The 12,562-nt window shown below is 33.2% G+C and overlaps 1 protein-coding gene across 4 annotated transcripts in view; it reads left to right on the forward strand.

The window, feature by feature from the left end:
• DOCK11 (dedicator of cytokinesis 11) overlaps positions 1 to 12,562 on the forward strand; it is a 191,256-nt gene that overhangs the window by 143,540 nt on the left and 35,154 nt on the right. For all 4 annotated transcript variants that reach the window (XM_034949440.3, XM_034949442.3, XM_034949441.4 and 1 more), the window contains 4 exons: positions 391 to 533; positions 2,150 to 2,265; positions 4,418 to 4,555; positions 10,531 to 10,713. In XM_034949440.3, coding sequence (XP_034805331.1) covers positions 391 to 533; positions 2,150 to 2,265; positions 4,418 to 4,555; positions 10,531 to 10,713 — 580 coding nt within the window. The remainder of the gene's footprint in view (positions 1 to 390; positions 534 to 2,149; positions 2,266 to 4,417; positions 4,556 to 10,530; positions 10,714 to 12,562) is intronic.

The raw sequence follows: 12,562 nt of genomic DNA on the forward strand, positions 1-12,562 counted from the left end.
TTAGATTGGCATTCATTCTTGAACATCTGGCTCTAGGACTTTCCCCTCTCATTTCAACTCTTAGTGAACCTCTGGCTGTCTTCTTCCCACTCTTGCCCTTCCTCACCTCCTGTGAAAAGATTAAATCTTATTGGAGTGTTGGCCACTTATCTCTGATGTTTTTGAGAAGAAGGAGGGAAGTGGAAGCTCTTTCTAAATTCCTTAATTATATTCATATATGCTATTTTAAAGATACATTAAAACTTCATCCAGTTTCTAGTGACACTTCATTTAATCCTTGAGTGTACTACTATGTTTATGTGGAAACCTAATTTTTTTTAGTTAAAAAGATGATAACATTGAGATATGTTATTAGAGCACTCCAGTTCCTGACTTTAAAATTTATTTTAGGGTGCATGATGCCTGGCTGTCAAAACACTTCGGAATAGACCGAAAATCGCAAACCATGCCTGCTCTTCGAAACAGATCAGGAGTAATGCAGGCCCGGCTTCAGCATCTTAGTAGCCTAGAAAGTTCATTTACACTTAATCACAGTAAGTGAAAATGTGTGTGTGGTACCCATTTGACCTTAAAGAAGTCCTGGTTTAAATAATAAAAACTGAAGGTGATGGATACCATAAATACCTTGATCATTACACATTATATGCATGTAACAAAATATCACCTGTATCCCTTAAATATGTATGAAGAAAAGAAGTCCTGGTTTAAATTGCCAATATGATGGGAAATGATTTCCCATACATGTGTTTGCATCTCTCTGCTATGTATATAATCAATTTCATCATACATGACTATAAAATGATAAAATACACATGGATTTTTGAACAATTTTAGGTCATGATGTTTTCTTCTTAGTGTTAAAGAAACTAAATTTTTCCCATGGAATTGCTATTCTCATAATATTTTTATATTGAGTATTCTTCATTCCTACTGTTAAACTTTAATGCAAATATTGACATCTTAATATAATAGTATATGTAATATTTGTTTAGTTACTTTTGGTCATTTAATGATTAGGGAATGAACATGCTGAGTTGACTGCAGAAATCGGTGAACCCTAAATACTAGTTTGGCAAAGGTGTATTTCAGACAGGTTGAAGTATTGACAAGGCAAATAGGGCAAGGAGAGAAATCTTGCCCAACTGCGGAAGCTAGAGGGTTATATAAATGGAAGCTATCCTATGAAAAGCAAATATTAATAACAACTCAAAGAGTGAGAATGTTTTGTTTCCACACAGTCCTCTGAAGGTTTCAGAAAAGGAAGCCAGCAAAACTGGCTTTGTGGTAAGACCTAGTAATAAAAAATAATGTTTTGCTAGACCCTGAGCTAATAGACTCAGGACCTTTAAATCTGCATGTTTTAAAGCCTTCAGCTTCTTGTAAAAATATGATGAACCACTTCCTTCAGTTGCCTCCAAGATACCTTGTTTTCCTTCTGATTTAGAAACAAATCTCATATAATTGGCATAATTGAAAATGTCTGACCATAGGGCACTACTGTTTATCTGTAGCTGAATTTCTATTTAGTGGTTTCTCATTTTTACCCACATAATTAGTGGCATGACTTAGAAGGCCTCCCACATTATTTCCTAGTTACATCGCCAGAGTTCATCACTGAAACCTTGTCTCCAAAGAGGTGGGCACCTAATTATGTCCTGCAGAGCTGTTGATACAGAACTGTAATGAAAACTAATGAAATTGATTAACCCAGACTATATTTGATGAAGGAGTTAAATACAGTATGACACTGTGAGCCCTCTTTCTTTTTTTTGAGACGGAGTCTCACTCTGTCACCCAGGTTGGAGTGCAGTGACGTGATCTCGGCTCGCTGCAACCTCCGCCTCCCGGGTTCAAGTGATTCTCCTGCCTCAGCCTCCTGAGTAGCTGGGATTGTAGGTACGTGCCACCATGCCCGGCTAATTTTTTGTATTTTTAGTAGAGACAGGTTTCATCATGCTAGCCAGGCTGGTCTTGAACTGACCTCATGATCTGTCCGCCTCAGCCTCCCAAAGTGCTGGGATTACAGGCATGAGCCACCGCACCCAGCCGAGCCCCCTTTCTTGTCTTAAGTCTTTGGGTAGAAAGTCATTCAACACCATTATGTGCATCTTCGTGTTGGGAAAAGTTTAATTTACTTTTTTAATCCTAGGTTCTACAACAACTGAAGCAGACATTTTCCACCAGGCACTTCTTGAAGGCAATACAGCTACTGAAGTTTCCCTAACAGTACTAGACACCATATCATTTTTCACTCAGTGCTTCAAGGTAAAAATGAAGAGTTATAATTCAGTTGGTACCATTGCAAAGTAACATTATGCAGAAATTACCTAGTCAATGTGGGGTAGTACACTGAAAAAGGCTGGCATGAATAGTCAGGAAATGTGGATGGCAGTTCTAGTTTGGTTATCATGTGACCCTGGAAGTCACTGAGACTCACTTGTGTCATCCATAAAGGGAAGGGAGTGGACTAACTTGCCCTTAAGCTCTCTTCTACCTCTTAAATTCTATTAGATTTTCGTATTTAAAAACAAAGTTTCCATACTTTTAAGTAGCCAGCAATTTTTAGCCCAAAATATGATTGGATCTGTTTGCCCAAATACCCATTGTGATGAGATGTCCTGTCAGGGTAGATGATGTCCGGGCAGTCTGGCTGGCTTCCCTAGGCATGCACTTAGTGTTTTTTCTCAGATGTTTGCCTCTCAGTGCAAATCATCACTGCTATGATTTTAAAAAGAAGGTAAAAGCAGTTATCTAGCAGGATTATTGGAGGGGGAAATGGGATAATGGACGTGAGAGTGCTTTGAAAAGTAAAAACGATGTGACCATAATGTAAGAACTCAAAGGTGAAAATCTTGCTTGCTTTCACTTCAGTTATACAGATTTTTTTTTTCCTTTTTCCCCTCTTCTCTAAGTAATTAAGTTAATTGCTTCAGACCTCGAGATTTTCTATGGAAACCTGGCCTGTGCTTTTCAAAGAGGCTTATAAAGGAAAATTGAATTAGATACTAATATAAAATAGGCTGCAGAATACCTTTAATAAATAGGCTACAGATCCCTTTATGAAGTATTAGGTTTGTTCTATATTAAAATGCAACACAACTCCATGTTTCGTCGTGCCAATAACTAAGAAAGCCATTAGATCTCATGATGTACATTGTATTCCTTCCTCCTATTCTGATACCTCTTATTTATTTAACAAACATTTATATAGTCTCTTGGTAGATATCAGGCACTGTCCTAAGTGCTTTACAAATATTAACCCACTTTTTCATTGTGAGGCTGGGAATGAGAAAGGGGAGTGATCTTTTTGAAACAATGGAAATGTTCTAAAATTGGATTGCGGTGGTCACCCAACTCTGTTGCCGAATTTACTAAATGTAATTTAATTGTATACCTGAAACTGGTGAATTTTATGGTTTGTAAATTATATCTCAATAACTTAAAAATACAAATATGAACTCACTTTTAATCCTCATAATAGCCTTATGATGTAGATACTGTTATTATTCCCTTTTGAAAATGGGGAAACTGGGGCCCACAGGAGGTTAATGTCATATAGCTGGGCAGTGGCAGAATCAGGATTGAGATCTAGGCCAGTTATAAGAGACCATGATTCTAGCCACTATACCATGCCTTGAAATATACTAAGGAAAGTGCCAGAAAAATCAAACACCATTCAGGGATTCTGGCTGTCAGTATTATCATTAGATCGTTGTTGTTTTGGGTTTTGTTGTTTTTGGCCAAGCTGTAACCTGCTGGTTACTTTCTTGAGGGTTAGCAGGATAGGGCTGGAGAAATTAACCATTGCTGATTAAAACAAAGTTGACAAACTAATAGGTATTTCTCTACAATTTGTTGTTTCTTTGCAAGGGGCATTTAAATAATTTACATAGTCTGTTCAATTGTGATACCTGTTAATTATCTCTACTCATAGAGGGCTTATTTTTTCACAAATGGCTAACCATATACTAAACATACTTTTAAAGTAAATTAGATCATAATCTAATAAAATAGAACTGGTATTTTCCTCCATTCATACATTACAATATTTAGTCTCTCAGAAATACAAAGGCTGATTTGCTTGTATTCATTATTAATTTATTGATTTCTTAATTGAGAAGCAGTATGGTATAGGTTAATAGAAAATACTCTTCCCATACTAGTCCTGTATATTGCTGTGTTGCACTGAAAAAAAATCTACCTGTTTAAAATGTTGGGATTAAATATTTTAGATATCATGTATGTAGTAGTTGTTTGAGATTTCCAAGTTGAAAGATGGCACAAATATTTTGAAATTATATGTAAGAGCCTTTTATTTTCCTGAAACTTCCAAACAGTGGTTTCATAAACAGGTATTGGTGAAATCAGTTCTGTCATTCTCAGTGGGGCATAAACCATATTTTTTAATGTTTTATAGACCCAACTTTTAAATAATGATGGCCATAACCCATTAATGAAAAAAGTGTTTGATATACATCTTGCTTTTCTTAAAAATGGACAATCTGAAGTGTCGCTGAAACATGTATTTGCCTCACTGAGAGCTTTCATCAGTAAGGTAAGGACAGAAGCTTGGGAGCAGCCGGTGGGCTCTCTTCATTGCAAAAAGGAAAGATGGGACAATGGGGGTCATTGTGGTGACATATACAATGCCAGCTCATGAAGCCATTAAGTACTGCCTTTGTAAATAGAAATACAGAACAACAAAGCACACACAGAGGGCCTGACCATGAACCCCCTCAAATCAGAAGCTACTTTTTATTTCACCCCATCATACCTTCCCTTTTCCATTAAGCTCCTTTGAAGAATATCATTATAAAATTACCAAACCTGCCAGTTCTCTATTTTGCTTCTTTTTAAAAGTATTGTCATGTTGGAGGTATATATGCCATGAGTGCACTCATGTCTAAACACTTTGAAAGGATCCAACTTTTGTAATCCCAGGGTCTTGTATAATATCTTGGAAATGGTAAGCACTCAGTACATGTTCAAATGGATGAATCCTGCCTTTCAATGCTAGCCATAACTGAGGGCCCTAAATGTGCAGTCCACTTACCTCAGCTAAACAATAACCTCAGACTTGGCTTTTAGGAAGAAATATGACTGAAACAGACAGCAAAGATTTATTTTCTGTGCTCAGGGGCTTTTTAAACTTAAGAATAAACATAATTAACCAAGATAGAGCCAAGGTTATGGAAAGGCACAGTCCAGATCTTCCACTGGTTTATGTAACTACAATAAGACAAAGAAATTCAGTTTCTTTATTTGTGTAATAGGCTAGCTAAGCTTTGAAAACTTTTTGCCATCCTCATTATTTAGATAGCAGCCAATTGTGTTTAATAGATACAGAAATTAGATGAATTTGAAGCTTTTTATTGCCATTCTTTAATATAATTTATGAATTAATCTATGGGAAGCCAAGTTCAACACAAGCATGTTACAAGAAACTAAGGGAAAGAGATTCAGAAATAATTCATTTAACAAAAACTGTAGGTACTTACTGGATATAGTCCCTAAGGGCTTATTGTCCAGTAGAGGGAGGCACACACACATCAAGATACACATACACAGAAACAAATACCATCAGGATAAAATAAGTCTGTATAGACCTCTGGGGTGAGCAGGAGAAAAACTCTAATTTAGCAAAAGTTTTTCTGCAGCAACGGAGCTAGGATTTAATATGGATTCACCAAGAGATGAAACTAAAGATGTAAATGGAGTACAGATCATGTGGACTCATCTTAAGAGTTGGATTTCATCTTTCAGGCATCAGGTAGTCATGGAAGGGTTTTAAGCAGGGAAGTAACACAATTATATTTGTATTAAGAGGGAATTGGTAAGGACTGGGGAAAATCTCTTTAAAAGTTGTGTTGAAGAAGGATTGGTGACAATGTCAAAGGCAGTAAAAAGACTAGTTGCAGTAAGCTAAATAAGAAATGAGGGCCTGAAGTAAGGCAGTGACAGTGGATATATGAAGGATCAAAGGCAGATGAGACATGTTGAAAAAGGATTTACAGGATTTGATCATCAGTCCACTGACAGTATGGTGGAGTGTGGTGGTTGATGTGAAATACAGGGGAAAGACTACATTTGCAGTAAAAGTTAATGAGTCCTGTTGAATTTGAGTGCCTTTGGGACATTAGGTTATATGGATCTTTGCTCTGGAGAGGGATCAGATTGGAGAGCCAGAGTTGGAGTCATTCTCCATTCATCCATACTATATTTATTGAGGACCTTCTGTGTGTCAAGTGCTGTACTAGGTCCTGTAGATACAATGGAGATACAAAATAAATATACTCTTTGCCCTCATGAAGCGTTCAGTCTTAGTGGGGATAGGGGAGACAGAAAATAAATAATAGAAGAATTAGTAATCATGAGCCGGGCGCAGTGGTTCACGCCTATAATCCCAGCACTTTGGGAGGCCGAGGTGGGCAGATCACCTGAGGTCAGGAGTTTGACACCAGCCTGACCAACATGGCGAAACCCCATCTCTACTAAAAATACAAAAATTAGCCGGGCGTGGTGGCGGGTGCCTGTAATCCCAGCTACTCAGGAGGCGGAGGTTGCAGTGAGCCAAGATCGTGCCACTGCACTCCAGCCTGGGTGACAGGGCAAGATTTCATCTCAAAAAAAAGAATTCATAATTATTATATGTTCTAGGAAGGAAACAGTGTACTGAGACAGTAAATGATTTGTGGGAGATAATCTTATCTTAGATAGGTTTGTCACTTTTAAAAAGAGACCTGAATCTGTAATCCCAGCACTTTGGGAGGCTGAGGCGGGCAGATCACGAAGTCAGGAGTTCGAGACCAGCCTGGCCAACATAGTGAAACCCTGTCTTTAGTTTAAAAAAAAAAAAAATTAGCTGGGCATGGTGGCAGGTGCCTGTAGTCCCAGCTACACGGGAGGCTGAGGCAGGAGAATCACTTGAACCCGGGAGGCAGAGGTTGCAGTGAGCCGAGATCGCGCCATTGCGCTCCAGCTTGGGCAACAGAGCGAGACTTCGTCAAAAAAAAAAAAACAAAAAAAAACAAAAAAAAACAAAAAAAACCACAACAACAAAAAAACAGAGAGAACTTAATTATTGAAAAGGGGCCAGCTGTAAAAAGAGCTTAAAGAACTATCTAGGGAGAATGACATACATGTGCTAAGGCTCTGAGTTGGGAAACAGTTTGGAGTATTCTGAGAACTAAAAGGCTGATATTTTTGGAGCATAGTGAACTAGCGGGAGCATCAACATACAAGTGGTAGTTGAAGCCATGGGAGTGGTTTGATTTTCCCTGGAGGGTACATTGAAGAAGAAGAATAACAACAACAACAACAAAAAATCAGGAGCAGAACATTGGAGAGAAACAACGTAGAAGGGAGGTTCAAAGACGAATCTGTAAGGGAGATGAGAGGGAGCAGTCACAGAGGTGGGAAGAAAGGTAAGAAAGAAGGATATCATGGAAGCCAAAGAAGGAAAGAGTTCCAACATTGTCATGACGTATACGGAGTAGTCAAATAAGAAAGGGGAAAAGAGGTCTGTTAGAATTGGCAATTAGGTCATTGATGATTTTAGCCATTGCCCACTCAGAGAAGTGAGTGATGTGGGTAGAAGACTTAGTGTAGTGATGAGCTACACTATAGCTATGATCTCCCTTAAATGTTTATTTTCATACCAGAGTATCTGCTTCATCCAGAGTTAGTTTAGTTTGGTGAAATTATTAGCGAGATTTCCCAATTGCCAATCAGAAAACATTTACTAAGCATTCATTATCTGCATAGAATTACACTTGGTATTAAGGTGAAATAAAGGGTAGATTCCTATATGTGGGTCTAAATTCAAGGTTCCTAAGAAATAATTTTTAAAAGATGTCCCTCTAGCTTCACTCTCTGAAAAACATCTATTGTGTACCCTGAAGCAGCTTATTATTTGCTTGCCTAGACCTAAAAGCATGGGAAATTGTAACAAGTCTATGTTACCTGTATATTGTGTCTTCCACAAAGCAGACTGAATACATTCTTAAAGGAACAGGCCACTTGTCTCTTTTGATAATTAGTCACTTTCTTACTCCTTTTCTATGCTAAAATGTATCTTAACTATCAGTGTTTATGTGAAGAGGATATGTGTGTGTGTGTGTGTGTGTGTGTGTGTGTGTGTATCTCCTATATCCCATTTGTTAAAAGATGAAATTCACTTGCTGAGTAGATTTTAGCTATAATTTTCTCAGCACGTTGATGTTCACAATAAAGGAACTGTTGAAATATAAAGCAAAAGAGTAAGTAATGAAAATTGACCTTCCCATTTTTAAGCCCCCATTTGAGACCCATCATTCATCATTTCAGGCATTCTTTCAAAACATATTGAGAACCTGCTTACTGTATTATGGCGTTGCAAAAGTAATTGCCACTATATCACTATATAGTGGCAAAAACCGCAATTACTTTTATATATATTATATTGTTATATAATATATTATACATGTTATATATTAATATAATATATTAACATATATCTTATATATTATATATAAATATAATATATAAGATATATTATATGTTAATATATTATATGTTTATATATTATATATTAATAATTATTATATAATATATAATAATATAATATATAATAATATATATTATTAAATATAATATATAATAATGTATAATATATTATTATAATATAATATATAATAATGTATAATATATTATTATAATATAATATATAATATATAATATATTATAATATATATAATAATATATAATATATTATTATATATATTATAATAATATATAATATATTATATATAATATATAATAATATATAATATATTATATATAATATATAATAATATATAATATATTATATATAATATATAATAATATATAATATATTATATATAATATATAATAATATATAATATATTATATATAATATATAATAATATATAATATATTATAATATAATATATAATATTTAATAATATATTATATATTATATTATAATATATAATATATTATAATATAATATATAATATTTAATAATATATTATATATTATAATATAATATATAATAATATATAATATTTAATAATATATAATATTTAATAATATATAATATTTAATAATATATAATATATTATAATGTAATATTTAATAAATAATATATTTTATAATATATTATAATATATAATATATTATTATAATATAATATGTAATATATAATATATAATATATTATATAATATATATAATATAAATTATAATATTATATAATGATATAATGTATAATATAAATTATAATATATAATATAATATAAATTATAATATTATATAATAATATAATATAATATATAAATTATAATATATATAATATAAGATAATATATAAATTATAATATATATAATACAATATAATATATAAATTATAATATATATAATATAATATATTATATAAATTATACTATATAATATATATTATATAAATTATAATACTATATAATATACAATATATAAATTATAATACTATATAATATACAATATATAAATTATAATACTATATAATATATAATATATTATTATAATTTATATCATAATATAATATATAAATTATAATTTATATCATAATATATACATTATAATTTATATAATATATAAATTGTAATATTATATAATATAACATAAATTGTAATATTATATAATATAACATATACATTGTAATATTATATAATATAATAATATTATATAATAATATAATATATATATAAAAGTAATTGCGGTTTTTGCCACTATATAGTGATATAGTGGCAATTACTTTTGAACCGCCATAATACAGTAAGCAGGTTCTCAATATGTTTTGAAAGAATGCCTGAAATGATGAATGATGGGTCTCAAATGGGGGCTTAAAAATGGGAAGGTCAATTTTCATTACTTACTCTTTTGCTTTATATTTCAACAGTTCCTTTATTGTGAACATCAACGTGCTGAGACAATATATTATTATATAATATATTATATTGATATGTTAATATATTAATATGTAATATGTAATTATACATTTATATATTTATATATAACATAAATTATATATATTATATACATATAATATATATATTAATATATGATATATAATACATATATCATATATTAATATATAATATATAATACATATATCATATATTAATATATAATATATAATACATATATAATATATTAATATATAATATATAATACATATATAATATATAATAGATATAGTATAATACTATAATATGTTGCAGACTCTCGAGCTCTTCTCAGATCTATAGCGTTTATATTCAGTACTTCTACATCTTTGTAATAACTTATATACTGACTTAAGTTCTATTATTATCACATGCTGGTGTTTATGTTAACTAGTTCAGGCTCTCTGGAGAGCAGAGCCTGCCTTATGTTGATTTTGTATCCTCAAAGCCCCCAGCATAGTTTTAGGTGAGGGTATAGAGGGCACTTGATATTCTATTGATTCTATGATTGGATTTTAAATACTTATTTCTGTTTTCCCTGTTCTTTAGTTTCCTTCAGCATTTTTCAAAGGAAGAGTAAACATGTGTGCTGCATTTTGCTATGAGGTTTTAAAGTGCTGCACATCGAAGATTAGCTCAACCAGGAATGAAGCATCTGCACTTTTGTATCTTTTGATGAGAAACAACTTTGAGTATACCAAAAGGAAAACCTTTTTGAGGACACATCTACAGGTCAGTGAAAATAAAAGCGCCTCTTCATCTTTCTTCTCTTCAATCTTTAACCTCTAGATCAAGATCCAGAGCCACCCAACCCAGTCCAATACAATGTGGCCATCTAGCACTTGATGTGTGGCTAGTCTAAATTTAGATGTTCTGAAAGTGTAAAATATACTATGGCTTTTGAAGACTAAGTATGAAAAAAAAGAAGATCTCAATTGTTTTATATTGATTATATGTTGAAATGATATGTTGCCTGTATTAGGTTAAGTATATTAAAATAAGTCTCTTTTTAGTGTGGCTACTAGGTAATTGATAATTACGTATGTGGCATGTGTCATATTTCTATGGAATAGAGCTGCTCCTGAGCAGAGAAGAGCATAGGCTTTATTTCAAATTTTATTTTATTTTATTTTATTTTTTGAGACGGAGTCTCGCCCTGTCACCCAGGCTGGAGTGCTGTGGCATGATCTCGGCTCACTGCAACCTCCATCTCCCGGGCTCAAGTGATTCTCCTGCCTCAGCCTCCCAAGTAGGATTACAGGCATGCACCACTATGCCCAGCTAATTTTTGTATTTTTAGTAGAGACGGGGTTTCACCATGTTGGCCAGGCTGGTCTCAAACTCCTGACCTCAGGTGATCCACCCACCTTAACCTCCCAAAGTGCTGCGATTACAAGCATGAGCCACCGTGCCCAGTCTCTAGTTTAAATTTGAGGACTGCCACATACTATGTGACCTGGAGCAAGTTACTTCCTTAGCCTCTCAGTGCCTCAGTTTCTGCAAATCTGGTGGGGTAAATATTGTTACCTAGCTCATAGGATTTTTATGAGGATTAAATGAGATGATTAAATAACAAGCTTGTTAGATTTTACAGAACAGATAACATAGTTTATGTTTTTCATGCTCCAGTATGCCCACTTATTTTAAAAATGAGAGATGTGTCAAGGTTTAGTGGAAAGCATTGACTTTGGAATCAGGCCTACCTGCACTTAAATCATAGCTTAAATCCTTACATGCCCTGTGACCCTAAGCAAGTCACTCAATCTGGCTGAACCTGTTCTCTTATTTGTAAAATGAGACTGAGTATTTCACTTTGCAGAGTTACCCTGAGGATTAAAATAAGGCGTGTATAGTGCCTGTAGTGCCTGACACAATGTGTAGCACAAGATAGATACTTCCTACATGATAGTTATTATTCAACATCTCCATACTTTTGGGTTTATTGGATGAAATAGCTCTGAACTAAACCACAATTGGGACTGCTTGACTCAGTAGCCTTCATTGTAATATGGGAAATCCTTGGTCCTATTTATATCTTTACTGTCATGGTCTGTCCCATTAGAGTTGTTTACTGAAGATAAGATTATTAGTGGGGAAACAACCATAAGCAGCTTGTTGAAAAATGTCATCAATAATGTGAAAATCTAATAGGAATACTGTGTATGCTTCCTGTAAAAGTCTGCTATATAATTACTTTTGCATGTTAGAGTCAGCCATCATTACACATTAGGTCCTTTACTATTTGCTTTTATATGAGATGGCACTTGGAAACCCACCTTCCCCCAGAACATTGTTCTAATTTGTGTGCCAATATAACTGAAATTCCCCCATTGGTATTGATTCTTCTGGGTCAAAGCATCAGTTTTCTTTAAGTCTTTTAGTCAAATATAGACAAATTAATAAATATGAAGACTTAGAACACTGTCTGGCACATAATAAGTGCTCAATAAAGGATTAACTAGTACTCTAATGGTTATGATCTCTTTCATCCTCTACAAAGTAGGGATTTTTATCATAGGCATTTTACAGATGAGAAACATGAGGCACAGAAAGGTTAAATAGCTTTTCCAAAGCCACACAG

Source organism: Pan paniscus, chromosome X (genome assembly GCF_029289425.2).
Source record: "Pan paniscus chromosome X, NHGRI_mPanPan1-v2.0_pri, whole genome shotgun sequence".
Taxonomy (NCBI): Eukaryota; Metazoa; Chordata; class Mammalia; order Primates; family Hominidae; genus Pan; species Pan paniscus.